This window comes from Postia placenta (assembly GCF_002117355.1).
Source record: "Postia placenta MAD-698-R-SB12 unplaced genomic scaffold POSPLAscaffold_7, whole genome shotgun sequence".
Lineage (NCBI taxonomy): Eukaryota > Fungi > Basidiomycota > Agaricomycetes > Polyporales > Adustoporiaceae > Rhodonia > Rhodonia placenta.
This window is the reverse complement of record NW_020169838.1, coordinates 1708659-1723875: the sequence shown is the minus strand read 5'-3', so window position 1 is coordinate 1723875 and position 15217 is coordinate 1708659. Positions and strand designations below refer to the sequence as shown.

The 15217-nt window shown below is 52.6% G+C and overlaps 5 protein-coding genes across 5 annotated transcripts; 3 read left to right on the top strand and 2 right to left on the bottom strand.

Moving 5' to 3' along the window:
- Nucleotides 1–131: 131 nt before the first annotated feature.
- Nucleotides 132–2543, bottom strand: POSPLADRAFT_1040031 (hypothetical protein). Its single transcript, XM_024477653.1, has 10 exons — nt 2476–2543; nt 2386–2422; nt 2258–2329; nt 2033–2193; nt 1357–1484; nt 1259–1293; nt 970–1040; nt 854–919; nt 452–791; nt 132–392 (listed from the first exon to the last, which is right to left on the bottom strand). Exons 1-10 carry the CDS (start codon nt 2512–2514, stop codon nt 319–321), a joined length of 1023 nt encoding a protein of 340 aa, XP_024339178.1. The 5' UTR covers nt 2515–2543; the 3' UTR covers nt 132–318.
- Nucleotides 2544–3875: 1332 nt separating this feature from the next.
- On the top strand, nt 3876–4920 carry POSPLADRAFT_1066150 (hypothetical protein). Its single transcript, XM_024482045.1, has 5 exons — nt 3876–4184; nt 4236–4429; nt 4481–4566; nt 4624–4786; nt 4842–4920. The coding sequence occupies exons 1-4, from the start codon at nt 3944–3946 to the stop codon at nt 4781–4783; spliced, it is 681 nt and encodes a 226-aa protein (XP_024339177.1). The 5' UTR covers nt 3876–3943; the 3' UTR covers nt 4784–4786; nt 4842–4920.
- Nucleotides 4921–6490: 1570 nt separating this feature from the next.
- On the top strand, nt 6491–8411 carry POSPLADRAFT_1046726 (hypothetical protein; the record flags this gene model as incomplete). Its single annotated transcript, XM_024479104.1, has 8 exons — nt 6491–6541; nt 6888–6986; nt 7043–7072; nt 7145–7438; nt 7500–7527; nt 7583–7910; nt 7964–8122; nt 8183–8411. The coding sequence occupies 8 exons, from the start codon at nt 6491–6493 to the stop codon at nt 8409–8411; spliced, it is 1218 nt and encodes a 405-aa protein (XP_024339176.1).
- A 521-nt stretch (nt 8412–8932) lies between these two features.
- On the bottom strand, nt 8933–11664 carry POSPLADRAFT_1143383 (hypothetical protein; the record flags this gene model as incomplete). The annotated part of the gene is made up of 10 exons (XM_024485555.1): nt 8933–9359; nt 9416–9527; nt 9600–9877; nt 9928–10005; nt 10054–10115; nt 10198–10281; nt 10337–10594; nt 11204–11302; nt 11356–11381; nt 11433–11664. The coding sequence occupies 10 exons, from the start codon at nt 11662–11664 to the stop codon at nt 8933–8935; spliced, it is 1656 nt and encodes a 551-aa protein (XP_024339175.1).
- Nucleotides 11665–13004: 1340 nt separating this feature from the next.
- POSPLADRAFT_1143213 (hypothetical protein) lies at nt 13005–14446 on the top strand (the record flags this gene model as incomplete). The annotated part of the gene is made up of 8 exons (XM_024485531.1): nt 13005–13046; nt 13110–13205; nt 13269–13520; nt 13571–13623; nt 13680–13926; nt 13976–14092; nt 14153–14235; nt 14296–14446. The coding sequence occupies 8 exons, from the start codon at nt 13005–13007 to the stop codon at nt 14444–14446; spliced, it is 1041 nt and encodes a 346-aa protein (XP_024339174.1).
- Nucleotides 14447–15217: the final 771 nt, after the last annotated feature.

Genomic DNA, 15217 nt, shown 5'->3' with positions numbered 1-15217 from the left:
GGGGGGGGGGGGGGTTGATGCCAATGAAGTTGACATATGCTAGCAGTGAGGCGAGGTTATCCGATTGCAAGGCAACACGGTCCACTCACCATAACAGAATTAATGAACACAAAAACAGTCGCTCACTGGCATTAGATATGTTTGATTGTTATTTTCTAATCATTCAGGGCGCAAGAAGTTTTTGTACTTGTACATGTTCCAAAATGCGGAAAGTAGCAAAACAAGGAATTAGCAGTCAGACAATTATCAAACAAGACGCACAGCAACCACCCCTCTGTCAATGTCAATAACATCGGGAATGTGATATATTTCGTAGACTTAGGGATCATCATCCAGTCCCTCAATGAACTCGGCTATGGTCGACCAATAGCCATGCTGCACGCACGTATCGTCTACAGTACACAAACGTATGAGCACGCACGTCCGCAGCGATATGCAGGCAACTACTTACTGTGCGTCCCCTGCTCGAACTCGACAAACTGTGAAAAGGAACCCCCGGAGCTGGCCTCATGCACAGTCTTGCCGCCCTCCTCGCTTCTTTGCTCTCCCCCGCGCCCGCTGGCCCTCCTCTGCACGATCTCCCACAGGCCTTGCATGTGCTCGCGGGGAACGACCTCGTCGCATACGCCGCTGAGCATCAGAATGGGCGTCTTGCGCGGGATGAGGGGCACCTTCGATGCCGAGTCCCACTTCTGGTGGCACAGGAACGCGAACGGCCCGAGGATCGGGAACGCGTTCGGCACAAGCCGCGGCAGCGAGAGGAAAGTGTTTTCGAGAATGAGTGCGCGGATCTACAATATGTGAAATGGGAAATGCGTGAACGCGGGATGTGCGGAAGCGGCCGGGGACGCACAGCATGGGGATTGCGACTCGCGAGATCGATGGCGACTGCGCCGCCAATGGACTGGCCGTACAAGACCTGCAAAAATGGTAATCACGCTGCAGTCACGAGCGAGGCTATGTACGTACGATGTGTGAACGAGCGAGCGCTGGATGCCCGAGAACGTAATCAAGTGCGCACTGCGCGTCAATCTGGATACCTGAGAAGGTAATTCGAATTAGACATTGCCAATCCCCGGTCAAATGTATTCCGCTAGAGCCAGACGCGAAGGACGGCATTCATGAAAGGGCGAGACCGTTCGCGGCCTGAGCAGCAAGATCACGAGCTCGACCGGTCTGTGTCAAGCATGACTCCGCACAATCTGGCGTTTATGACACGAGCGAAACGCAATTGACTGTCAAAGTGCGACCCACAGACCTTTCTCTGACGGGCTGCCCTCGGAATGGCCATATCTACGACACACCGACGTGTGAGTCGTGCGTCTGACGGCTATCGGATAGGCGGAATGAACACACCCTCGGTAAGACAACATGAAAACGTTGCATCGCATCTTGACGTAGAAAACTTTCGCGAGGGGAATGCGATGGCCCACGTTGCCTCCATTCCCATGGAACATCAGCACCGTCGGTCGGCGGTTCGCAAACTAAGACCAAAGGGGCATTTTCGTCAGCAACCGTGCGTATTCTCACGACAAGAGATTTGAAGGTCAATTGGGTAGCAGCGTGAGCAGATCGTCCGAGGGCAACGCACACGAAATTATGCAGTGGAGCGCTCACTGGGTGAAGGGGCAGTAACTGACAAGAAGTTGCCCGAGACTGGCAAGCTATAGGCAACTATGCGACTCAGCGCAAGCGGCCTCTTAGACTTCAGCGTGATTCACGAAGCCACAATTTACACAGGATTGAGAATGTCCCGACGAAGGTTATTTTGAAACAGTATACCCAGCGAATTGACTACGTTGTGGGCGCCCCATTGCAGAGCTCCTCGAACGAGTAAGCGCAAATGTAAGGAATCTGTTTGTCGATAGAGTTATTCAAGAAGCAGGATGTGCGGAGGATGGGGGTCTGTACAATAACCTGGAAAGCCTGCGGCCTGGCAGCGGAAGATGCAGAGAATCAACTCAATTGGAAAAACAGCTGGAATCTGAACCACAATTCTGCATTAAGCTTACAGCGAATGCACTGGACTTACCTCCTCATCCGTCTCTTGTTCATGAGTCTCAACCTCAGGAGCGCCGACGTTCGACATGTCCTTGCGTTGCAGCATTGAATAGCACCGCAGCTTTACGCCATCCGGCGTTGTTAACTCGGGGGCTTGAAATGGGAGACCAAAGTCGATAGGAGCAGGTACCTCTGCGTTCATGGGCCGCCGTAAGTTCCGAGTCAGCGATTCACAGCGAATATGCAAAGTGCGTACCTGTTCTTGAACCAGGAGGGAATGCAGACGGGTATATCAGGTAGTTCTGGCCAAAGAACAGGAGGCCTACACCTATTCTCGACACAGTTCAGTTTATAGCTCTATACCATCAAAGTCTGCGCACTCACCAACTGTACCAAGCCCTGCAGCAGTCGCAAAAGTCCCCTTCGAGATTGAGTTTCATACCTGGCGGTAGAAACTTACGACGGCAAGCTCACTTTCGCAAAGTTCTCAATCGACGGCAGTATTCCCGACATGTCGACTCGAGTGCGCGTATGACGATTGGTGGATAGACTAGCTCGCTGTTCCCAACGGCGATCGCGACTCTAACTCTTGCTTTAGCGCTTCAGCCACCGGCGATGTTTGGCTTTATTGGGTTATTGGCACTCTGTTTCAAGCGTCTAACGTCTCATCCACTTCGCTCTCAACTTGACGTCTACTCTTCAGTCTGCGATATTTCATGCGGAACTTGAGCTCGCTGGCGACTGTAAGGACTTACCCAAGCAGTCCTCGCTGCAAGGCTATGATGATTGTGAGATCCTCGGCCTTTCGCTGGGGTCATGAGCAAAGCCGTATTGGACAACTTTCACCGCTTTCATAGATGCGTTGTCCACTCATCGAAGAGTCAAGCCTTTAGTCGTGGCCCGCTGCGGACAAGGATCAAGAGAACCGAATACGTTATTGTAAGATCCGTACAGTTGGTATCACCAAATGGTAGATATGTCGAGTAGCGCATCCTCAAGTCGCCACCGCTGAATGGCATTCTGTGGGCGCTGCATTCGACGGCGTGCAAAGCCTCGTGTCGATAGCAACGTGCCCCGTTACGTAGCGGTGTCCCGGAAGTAATTATTGCGGAATTAGAGTGTTCGATCGAGTTTGATGCCTGCGATCGCTGACTAGCGGAAAATCTAAATGTTTTTATGACTTCACCGGCTGCGTGCTGGATGAATTTCGCCGACTCCTTCCAAGTTTAGCACGGCTGTCGGCCGTTGGTTCGCCTAGTAGATGTGAAACCGCACACTGCCGTAACGGTAAGTCGAGCCCGTGCTGCGTGTGGTAGCGCGATTGGCTCATGGAGCGATGCCTTTCCAGGGACTTGTCTTCGCCGCTGCCTGTTTCCATGGGATCACCGACATGTCATTCCCGTGTAATTTATCCGCTCTTGAGAAGCATCATCTCACTCCACACTCGGTGACATGCGCGAGGGCGGGTGGTCCGCTCGCTCGCACACGGGAAGAGGTCAGGAGGTCCCGTCTGCCCCTTGCTCTCAGCTGTGGATGCCCAACGAAACGATGGCTAGGAATGCTTTCCTCCAGGCTATACCGGTGAACGACATGCGCGTTGGGCCAGGCAGCTATTTTGGCTACCCGCCCGTATGCCGCACATTCTGCGCACTTCTGCCGGTTTGATCGACTGGAAGACCCAATTACGCGCTCGCGTATCGCTAAACCCTTGCTTCTTCGCCGTGACGGGGTCGTCCTGAGACATACCGCGCGACTGGGTCTCTCAGCTGGACCGTCCCAGTCTCGCGGAGCCCATGCCCAACTCCGCCAGGCTTGCCGCACCCGCGCGGTATATAAGCCCGCCCCGTTCACCCTTTTTTTTTACATTGACTACCGTCAAGTTTCAGCATCTCGTTCTCTCTCTCACCAACACTCGTCACCCACTCCCCACATTCTTTTGAAAATGCTCTCCTTCAGCACCCTGTCTGTCTTTGCCGCTCTCGCGCTCAGCACTTTCACCTCTGCGGCTCCCGCTCTTCCCGGTGTCTCTGACGTCACTTCCGCCGTTCCGGGTCTCTCTGCTGTCTCAGGCCTCACTGGGTCGCTTCCGGTTGTCAACGGGCTTCTCCCCCGAGACACCAAGAATGTTGTCACGATCATTAACGAGACCCAGTACAAGGTGACTGAGTACACCGTCGAGTTCCGTAAGTTTTCTTCATATTCACAAGTTTGAGTACTGTCTGAGCCGTCCTTAGACTACATCACGGCCCAGAACGCTACCATCGAGGTTCTCGCTCCCCTTGTTGAGAACATCAAGGGTGTTCTTGGTGATGCTCTCGTTGAGATCAATGGTCTCGTCGGCCAGAGCCAGACCGTGATTCTCGGTGTTGAGGGTGGTGCTCTCCTCGCTGTTGGCGATGTTGCGGCTGCGATCGTCGGCCTCCTGACAGTGAGCTTTTCCAAACAATACGCTGGTTAAGTTGCTGATTTTCCATAATAGCTTGTGCTCGACGCCGTCTCTGCTGTCCTCGCTGTGGTCAGCTCGGACGCCACTGAGTGTGTGACTTACCTGCTGTCCGGTCTTGTGTAAGTGTATCAATTAGTGTGCTGGATGGTTAAGATGACTTATGGTTATCTCAACAGTGAGGTCCTTGGCTGCCTTGTGTGCGCCATTGTCATGCTTGTCAACGGCCTCCTCGGCAACGTGGTTTCGACCGTTGTTAGCCTGCTCGGCGGTGTTGTCGGTATCCTTTCCACCCTCAAGGTTACCGTCCTCATCAGCATCCTCGGCATCACTGTTTAAAAGGTTTGTTGGTTTATATTGGTGTTTGCCTATTGCTTATCCTGCATCTTATTTCTAGCCATGCCTTGCCTGATCGTCTTGCATATGCATTTGCAGTAGTATTTTAGGGAGAGAATAATGATAATACCCTGATTCGGAATCTTGTTTGATATTAAGTGTGCTATTTCTGATTAGAAAGTAAGGTATTTTTTGATATTGTGAATGTGGTTGTCTGGCGGTGATTGATGGGCATGTGGCTGGTCGTCTTCCCTGTGATGAGGGTATTGATAAATTTTCTGATGTTTACTACAGCATGCGCGTTCCTTCTCTTACGCATGTGTTCGTTTTGCATGAGCCATCCGGGAAATAAATCCTCTTTGTTGGCAGGGAAGCTAGATGACGGTTTGTGATATTCGGCCTCAAGTGCGTTTACTGAGGCTCATTTATTCTCACAGCTGATAGCAGAAATTGAGTGATGCGAAGACTCACAGAGACTCACAGACATAATCAGTGGAGGAAACTGCTATCCCTTATGCTCTGTGTATGCAATACTTGTGGTCTCAGGTAATAGCGCGGTGGTTACGCTTCGCTACTGGGACACCCGGAACATCACAAATGCACCCAGGTATGTGTGCGTCTCGCCCCGTCCCGAGCACCACGGTGAGAAGGCTTCTCGCCGGCGGCATATCCGAAGAAATGTGGTACCATCTGTCACTCAACATTCTGCTGTACGGGCTTTACGAACTAGAAGCAGAAGGCAACACGCCGGGGGCCGCGCTTTCGACGTCGGACCAAAGTTACATCAGCTGTTACTCGCTTTGAAACCTTTGCTTCGTGTGGTTTCGTAACGACATTTGCTTTGGCCCAGTGTAGGCGCACTAGCTTTCTGATCGCAGCGGGAAACCATTTCGTGCCGAGTGCTGAAATTCATGAAGTACGGCATCACGGTCGTCCCTGAAGCCATCACTTTGTAATACGCATTCCATTCCACCCATCCTCATCGAGCTCAATTCATCTGAGGTATTTGACAGCCTGAGTCCGCTGATGATCGAACGTGTAAGTTGGTACCAGGCCAAGTAGTCACTACCCGCTAATCGGGTCGGCGCGGAGCGCATCAATGTACAGATCTCTGAGCACATAACTTGAACGCGTTGCGGCGTGTGGTCAGAATCGCACTCTAGATGTCTAAAGCACAAATCGAAGTTGAACACCGCCGGCAATAGAGGGCTTGTGGGAGTCGAGCGGTACCGATGCGGACTGCGCTCACTACGAATAGCTTCCCGACTCGTGACTGTGGGACGCAACCGCCAATTGAGATGCACATGCCACAGGAACGCTCGCCGCCTATTCGCCAGTCCGGCATCGGATTACAACGTGCCGCGGTAAGTAGAGTAGTCAGCGAATATCATTGATGCTCTGTGCTGCAGTGAAGTACATCCAAGATAATCAATGTAGTCAAACTTTGAGTTCAAAAGGCCTCGGACACGTTCCGGTAATTCGCATTGACTCGCTCGCGCATGCGCATGCGATGGGCTACTACTGCCAGCTGCGGGCTTTGGATCTGACTCCATCTGCAGCTTATCATGGTTCTATCCTGATATCGAAGGGATGATTACAGTTGTCATCAGACCGACGCAGCACGGTGCTATTGTATGGCCAACTGCTGCGATCTGCAGTCTTTCTGTATAAGAGTCATGTTGTGTCTGAGTTATCTGTACCACTAGTAACATGTCCCCGATAGCACAAACCGGAGTCGCAGATGCCAGCTCTATGGAGCAGGTTGGCGACGACTATACTGACCCTTTCTAGTGTGCCTTGGGTTAAACGAGGCGTGTATCAAACAACGAATGCCAACGAAGAATGACTCATTTATCTGCTTTCAGGTTCCGAATTATTCCAGGAGCCAAGCACCTACGGGTATGTGTGTCCCCCTCAACGTCTTTGTGCTGATTACCGATTACGTTCTTGTCAACGCAGAGCCGGTGTGCTGCGCGATATCTATCCAAAGCACTCGCTTGTGTTGTTTCGCGACAAGGGTGGCTCTCGATCGACCCTACTCGACTTTCCTGATGCCGAGAAAACCATCGCATCTCCGCCTGAGTCTGTCTTCTCCCTCACCTTTCAGCCACGTATTCGGCGGATTGGTATGCATGGCCACCAGGAAGGTGCATCAGGGACACTTGTCAAGAGTGCTAAGTACGGCTGCTACAACGTAAAATGGAATGTATGTGCATTCACTGACTCACGAATATCCGTTAATGATTGAGTCCCCACTTCCAGGACCTCGCTTTCATCCTATACACCGTAGAGGTTCGTCGCGGGCTCCCTGCTTAACAAGCACGCCGCTCATGTTTGTATTTCAACGACTCACATGCACTGTAGTACTCCACGCTGCGGGGCGATGTCAGACTATACTACCTCCTCCACGAAGGACCAGAGGAGCCATCACATGCACTGCTACTGGCGGCAAACAAATGGGGGATGAAACTCCATGACGAGATCCTCGTTTTCGAAATGGGTCATTGGCGAGAGGACCGCGACCTATGGCAGGACGTTCAGAAAGCAAGCTGGGACGACGTAATTCTTAAAGAGGAATTCAAGGAGTCCCTGAGGACCGACATCGATGGCTTCTGGGAAGCCGGCGACGTGTACAGCTCCTTGTCGATCCCATGGAAGGTCAGTCTTCTGATGCTCTTCCTGGTGTGCCGCCCTGAGCCCTGAACTACTGTCTGCTTAGCGTGGAATCATAATGGCAGGTCCTCCTGGTGCGTATTCTCAATTTTATGCTTATGTCGTAACAAGCGTCTGACTGCCACGCAGGCAACGGGAAGACGATAAGCGTGAAGGCGGTCATGAAGGATTGCTACGCCCGAGGGTACGCACCCCTCTACGTCAAGTCGTTCAAGCATGGCATGGGCGAAGAGTACTGCATGGGCGCCGTCTTCCAGAAAGCCCGCGAGATGGCACCCTGCATGCTCGTCCTCGAGGACCTCGACTCGCTCATCAACAACCAAAACCGCTCCTTCTTCCTCAATCAAGTGGACGGCCTCGTCGGCAATGACGGGCTGCTCCTGATTGCCTCCACTAACCACTTCGAGAAGCTGGACCCTGCGCTGAGCGGGAGACCGAGCAGATTCGATCGCAAATAGTACGCCACCCTTTATGAGAACCATTTGGCATCGCTTTGATGTGTATCGCCAGCTCCTTCGACGACCCGGGAGAGGATGAGCGTGCCCTGTACGCCAAATACTGGCAGAACAAACTGCGAAACAATTTGGACATATCGTTCCCAGATGACCTCGTCGCCGAGATTGCCGCATTAACGTCCGATTTCAGCTTTGCCTACCTCAAGGAGGCATTGTACGTGGCTCTTTTTTGCATCACCCAAACGCTGCTGATTATTCTGAACTCCGTTCTTAGTGTATCGACGCTCGTGGTCCTTGCGACTGGAGCCAAGAGAGAAAGTAGAGCTTCCTTCGCGACTACGATCAAGGATCAGATACATACTCTTCGCGAGCATATAAAGAACAACCTGCGAGAGGCTGTGCAAGATACCGGGACGAAGGATACTGTGCATGCACAAGCGTTGTTGCCTCGAGGTTTCGTCGGCGGTCACTATGTGCATGCCATACCTGCCGAACCTCTTTAGGTGATGCACAGTGCTCACCGGGGCCTGCAGTTAGGGCAGCGGAGCATCGTACATACTCTCATGAGCGTCGTTGTAGCTCCATATCGTCTAAGAAAGCAAAATATTGTCGAAGACTTATTGGATTTCGGTTTCGCGGTTGTCATCTCAAATGCTATCGAGTCTCTCATCCCATTACATGTGTGAAGTTTGCTCGGATAGGATTAAGAAGCAAACGACACTTGGTTCTCTCAAAGTATACCGTACATGCAGATCGTAAGCACTAGTGTGTGTATACACACCATGGTTATTCGCCAGCCAGCAGCGTAGACCGCCTCCCATGAACTTGCTGTAGTGGGCGCAGATTCAAACATCAGAGCATTTTATGGTCGTAATCAATCAATACACGAATAGATTGTGTGCTAGTCATGACAGTCGTACAGGTCATACATACAACAACAGGGTATACGACAGCGACGATAGCTAGAGCCGAACCTACAGATCCAATTCCAATCCAATTTAACAGAAGTGCCACGCTCAGTATCTCAAGGCGCCGTTTCGATTCGCCTCAGTGCCTTCGGTCTGCCTGAAGATCGTCTGCCCCTCGCAATCCGCTCTGCCAACCGTTCCACCACACCGCCGTCACCAACGCCTTCCTCTTCCAGCGCTCTGCGTATCAGCGCTTCCATAGACTGCTCCTCCACACCGTCCTCGCCATGTGCGAGGCCAGCGAGCCGCATACTAGGCACGGGGATCAGTGGGATACCCGCATGCGCGTACTGCGGCAGCCGCTCATTCAGCATATCAGACCGCCGCGCGTCGTCAAACGAGCGGATGTACCGCCGCATGTGCGTGGTCTGGACACCGAGCGCATCTGGAGACGGAGCTGGTGGTGCGGCAAAGCCGCCAGGCCATGGCGCAGATGAGAGCTCGCCCGTGGGCGATAGCTCCGTTGCACTCTCCGCCTCTTGTCTACACAGGGTCAGCTCAGGGTACATTATCATCAACTACACGACTCTTGTGCTTACCGTAAGAGCTGGAAGACACGTTGCATCTTCCCCACAGCCAGAATCTTGTTCTTGATCTCCTGCCTGCGCTCGCTCGGATGGACGTGGCTTACGGCCATGCGGGCTTCGTCCTCTTCCTCCTCGTATACGTCCGCTAGCGCGCGTTCGCGCTCCTCGTCCTCTTCTGAGGACGTGTACGATGAACCGTCCTCGAGCTCGCGGTCCGAGCACACTGATAAAATGGCGAGTAGCATCTCCGTGATCTTCGCGCCGACGAACGGCAGCGACCACGTGAATGCGTCCATGAAGTTGGGCAGCCAATATGGGTGCGACGACGCATTGTACTGCCGGATCGTGATGCTCTTATTCTTGTACTTGATTACCGCAGCGCGGTTATGATACGCGTCGAGGTAGTTTGGCGCGCTGAACACAGTGATCACGGATGGAAACTTCTTCGACGCTGTCTTCCGATACATGGTGTATCTAGGATGCCCATTAGACTTGTCCGCGTATACCAAGAAATGACGTTGTACCCAGCGTCTTGCGCCTCGTGCCCACGGAAGATACCGAGCAGGTTGTTTCTCTCCAGGAACTGGCATGCCGCGTCATAACTACAAGGATGTCAATACAAGCTATAACGAAGTAGTGAAAAGGCGCACGTGTAGTAATAGCTGCATCCCCGGGTATGGTTTGCGATGAACGAATGTCCCGGCGGTAGTCCCTGGGGATACTCGGGCGTCGCATCTTGCTATATAACGTGAGCGACCTCAGCAGATTTACATTATTCGTGCAATTTCACACACCTCATGCCCGAAATTAGGTATCGGGTCCGCCCACAGGAGATCACACAGCAGGCCAACCGACGCTGGTTCGACAAAGCGATCGATCTGCGCGGTGTTTCCAAGTTCATAGTCATCTTGCATGAACAGCAAGAGGACATACCTTCTCAATGTCCTCCAGACGCATCAGCTCCGGCGAGATCCCGCCGTGCACGCAGAAGAACTTGCCTTCAATCAGTGCCGTTACCGGGAGTGCTTGGAACGACTGGATGCACGCTTCGTACACCGTCGCAGAGTACTTGTGCAAGCACTCACGCTTGAATGTGAAGTACTCTGTTAGGTGCCGACACTCGTGATTTCCTCTTATGAGGGAAAGACGGGTCGGATACCACAATTTGAGGGCGTATAAATACAGAAGACACTGACGTGGAGAGAGTCAGTACCATGAAACCTTTTATGAATGGAGCCGCGGTCAACAGAAGCGTCAGCGGTGCACCGCAACGCCTCTTGCAGTTGCGTCTATAGGGGTAGCGCATACAATGAATCCACCCGGCGCAACACCGAGAAACCCTCAGATATAACGGTAACCTCTCATATATTACTATCGTGAGATTATCACGCGTACGTCTGGAAAGGCAACGGCTGCATACGGCTGGTGACTGGCCTTGCGCGACTGCAAATATCTCATGAGGATGACAATGCCACGAGATCTAGTGCGGAGTGAATGTATGGGCCTGGCTATACACAGTGCATGCCTCTCTGTCTGCCCATCTAAGCCCGTCAATTACTCAACTTATGTGGGTCGTCATGTCGCATACGGTCTATACAACCGCGAGCAGGTATACCCGCGCTCAAGCGACAGTATAGAGTGACGAGCGCGCCAGATTATCCTTGGCCGCTCTGGAGCCGTACCGCAGCATCACATGAAGATGAGTAACAACTCATCAACCAGCCCGTCGAGGAAGAAGTCAGGGGACCAAGCAGTATGGTGTGCATTTCTGAGACGTGTGCAGGGAGGCATTGTGCTTACCTCAATCCCGAAGTACCCTCGGTCGACATAATCTCCCAGAAATAAATAGTTGTTCTCCGCGAAGGAACCTCCCACTTCGAAAACCTTCATGAGATCGTACTAGCCAAGGCGTATTAGGAAATGCGCATGCACGTGCCTCAGCAGTTACGCACGTATTGACCATGTATATCCCCGCACACTGGCAGACCGATCAACAAATTGGGAGCGCAGATCGTACAAATATACACACCTGTAACGGGGCCTTCCACATGCAGCATATTAGGCTCTCTGCTCAGCATTGCGGTTGTTTGGCCCAAGATGAACAGGGCTTGCTGTTCAGTCAAGCGGCCTTCATTCCAGAAGTGGTGCCTGAGAAGGTCAACGTTTGGTCTGTGAATTCCCGCCTGCACATCTGGGACGTAGAAATCCTCGTCCCTCGGAGTGTATGGGATTGGAGGCGACACCTGTATAGGATCGCACATCGATTCAGCGTTATGGCAGGTCTTGCAGTGAACCCGGTCGGACGCGTACGCTTTCAACTTGTCGTCTCTGGAGGTCTTGCAGCTCAGGATCGTACTTGGGTGGGATCACGGGCGGTCGGTCGTTGATCTGGTGCAACGCCGACGAGTAATAGGCAACATCGTCGCCGACGGGGGGCGGAGCCATGGATGAGAGTCGGGGTGAGAGAGGTGCAGCGCCATATGCACGATATGCTTCAGTCAAAACATAAGCACGTGTTCTCAGAGCTATACAGCGGGCGCCAATCAATAGCCTCAATGCGTTTCAGACGCTGGCTTTCCAAAGTTGGAAATAGTCGGGCGGGGTGGCGATTGATGCGCTTGAAGTTTGCAGCCCGGAATGGGTTTGTAGTGACTATTCCTGCAGTCCCGCTTTTGTCCCGCCTTAGCTGCGGAATTCCTCACGGGACTGCTCGCTGAACGAATCTAGGCGGAGTTAAAGATGCATATGTTAGAACAGCGGGAGATATGGTCGACGAGCGCGTTTGTCCACGGGCGTAGCGATGCCCGTAAGGGACAATCGCGTGCGGTACGTACATCGCGAGCGATTATTGTATACTACGAAGGAGCCTCCATCCCCCTGGCTACTATCGCATCCGAGCTTGCGAGCTTGTTCGTGACTGCATGTTTCGACAGCATAACACGGTTTCCTCGACCAGACTAATGTCATTTGTTGTCGAAGTTCATGAACAATGATGGGGATGAGGTAGACAGCCGTTGTCGCTCAAAGTCTGTTTATTTCAACAGTCTGTACGATTACGAGGGGTTCTGTGAGTCTCTACTCTCTGGCAAAGTACTTTCTAATTAATCCCAACCAAACTGCCACTAGTAACCGGCGGTCCACGGACTACAAGACAGGGATCTAACGACAGCTGTGTCGTCGTGAGTCTGTGAACGAAGCGGTTATCATGCCTGCGCATTTCACTGAGCCTTGGGAAATAAATAGTGATGTCCTCTTGAGTCAAAAGGTTCTGGCTGAATACATTCGCGCATTTCCGTTGCAGGGGTGAAAATCGTGACGGTCAACCCCGTATACCCTGCTCTCGAAAATGTAATTCGACGTAGCGGCCGGGCGCAGCCCGCCTGCGCGACTGCACAAAAACTATACTGATAGATCGACATGATTCCCGGTAGTACATACCACGCTCCGTGAGGACGGGCGGGATTAGCCCGCGCGAGGATCGTCAATGTCTTTGACTCAGGAATTGGTCAGGCACGTCTTAATATCAGGATACAGGGTATAAAATAACCTTGCACACAAAGGACTGCCGCAGACTTCCTGAGATCGTCAAGTGCACACCAACATGTCTCTTCCTACCAAAACGCGCGAATACCGTCTTCCTCAGGTGAGAAGTACGCTGGTAATTTTGACGCATTCTTCTGATATGAATTCAAATAAAAACTTGCAGTACGATGGCTTCCACAACCTGACTCTTCAAGAATCTCGGATGCAGCCACCTACATCCAACGAGGTGCTCATCAAGGTACACGCAGTGTCTCTCCAGGTAAGATTAAATCTTTTGTGACAATATGAGCGGGGAACACGTCCTGACATCGCTCTATGTAAGTACCGCGACCTCCTGATCGCAAGGGGCGTGTATGCAGTCGACGTCAAGGATAAAGTTATCCCCGGCTCCGATTTCGGTGGTGAGATCGTCGCGCTCGGCCCCGACATCCACGGCTGGGACATCGGCGACCGCGTCATGTCCAATTTTGCCATCGACCATCTCTTCGGCGACCCCACCCCCGAGCTAAAGCGCTCCCACCTCGGCGCGCCCATCGACGGCGTGCTGACAGAGTACAAGATCCTCCCCGCGCATGTATGCCTGCACCTGTATGACTGCAGACACTCTGCTGACATGGGGGCCAGTGCCTTGTGCGCATTCCGGAGCACCTCTCGTACGAAGAAGCCTCGACGCTGCCGTTCGTGTTATCCCTTTTCTGCACAGAGTCGGTCTGACAATACGGTGGTTCACTAGTTGCGCTGCCCTAACAGCATACGCGGCGCTCATGGGCCCCGTGCCGCTGAAGGGCGGCGACACCGTGCTTATCCTCGGCACGGGCGGTGTGTCCATGTTCGGGCTGCAGTTTGCTGCGGCGTCGGGCGCGACAGTCATCGTCACCTCGTCGTCTGACGAGAAGCTGCGTATCGCCGCGAAACTCGGCGCGAAGCACCTCATCAACTACCGCCGGACGCCTGACTGGGACAAGGAGGTGTTGAGGCTCGTGCGTGCCAGTGCCCGTCACATTCCACGAGATGTACTGAGGTAAACAGACGAACGGACGCGGTGTAGACCATGTTCTGGAAGTCGGTGGTGAAGGAACACTAAACAAGTCGATCGCGTCTGTGCGCATGGCTGGGAACCTGAACATAATCGGGATCGTCGCTGGGGTGCGTCTTCCATGTGGTATACATTACCGGCGAACTTGAGCGCATGGATTCGATTTTCAGCCGGGTGACGTGAGCGGACTGAGGCTCAAGGTGCTCCTCAATGCCATCAATTTGCGAGGGATTGTTGTGGGTTCCCGTGCCCAGTAAGTGCTTGCATCTGGTCGTAGTACCTGTTCCGATTACTCACTTCAAGCGCGACATAGGTTCGAAGACATGAACCGGTTGATCACCGCTACGTCTCTACGGCCTGTCATCGGGAAGGTATTTAAATTTGAAGAGCTCCGCGAGGCGTATGAGTACTTGGATAGCCAGAAACATGTCGGAAAGGTGGTAGTCAAGGTATCGAAAGATTGACCAACGCGGCTGGCTGTAACACGCGAGGCCACGATGTATGTCTGGTTTCACGCCTTGTAACATATTGCTCGGGCTAAGAGCTTCATGATATGGTTGGCACGGTACCAAGTTGACAATAAAACCGAGATTTAAACGGCTTAACGGATACAGGCGTCAGTATTGTCAGCCTGTGTATTGGCCCAATGGCCAAAGCAAATTCTTGTTGAAGGACAGCGAGATAGCCCATGAGTCTGTGAGTCAACACTAGATCCGATTTCCGCCCAGTATCTCATGCGTACATGGGAACTCGAACAACGGGAGTACCCCTTGCTGACCTAAGGCTGGGTCTCGTTACTGACCGTCGCGCGAAGAATATTGATATCGAGCTTCCTTGCTTCTATTGGTACCGACCATATGTACTACCCGCCAGTGGCATGAGTTACGACGTGCATGAAATGCCCATCCTCTAATGAGAATGATGGTAGAATGTCCGTACACAGGAAGGGATGTGAAACAAGCCAAAGCGATGCCCATTCCGCTCGTGTAGAAAGCAATCACATCTGTGGTGGGCTTTCCTTTTTTTCACGGTCGATTGCAGTTCCCTTTAGACACTAGACTCAGTAGCTGTTGTATCTGGCTTCACAATGTGCCAGGAACTCACTTACTGGACATTCGATAGGTCAGTCTGAAGGCATACCCTTGCGTCATTATGGTAAGGTGGTGGTTAAGCGACACCACTGCGCTGCGCTGCACCGCCGTATACTCCACAAATAGCACGTACGTACATCATGT

Coding starts and splice junctions, on each gene's coding strand:
- POSPLADRAFT_1040031 (XM_024477653.1), bottom strand. CDS start 2,514: ATGTCGGGAATACTGCCGTCGATTGAGAACTTTGCGAAA. Junction 1,041..1,258: donor GGGCAGCCCGTCAGAGAAAG/GTCTGTGGGTCG, acceptor TTACCTTCTCAG/GTATCCAGATTGACGCGCAG. Junction 920..969: donor CGCTCGCTCGTTCACACATC/GTACGTACATAG, acceptor CCATTTTTGCAG/GTCTTGTACGGCCAGTCCAT.
- POSPLADRAFT_1066150 (XM_024482045.1), top strand. CDS start 3,944: ATGCTCTCCTTCAGCACCCTGTCTGTCTTTGCCGCTCTCGCGCTCAGC. Junction 4,185..4,235: donor TGAGTACACCGTCGAGTTCC/GTAAGTTTTCTT, acceptor AGCCGTCCTTAG/ACTACATCACGGCCCAGAAC. Junction 4,430..4,480: donor CGATCGTCGGCCTCCTGACA/GTGAGCTTTTCC, acceptor TTTCCATAATAG/CTTGTGCTCGACGCCGTCTC.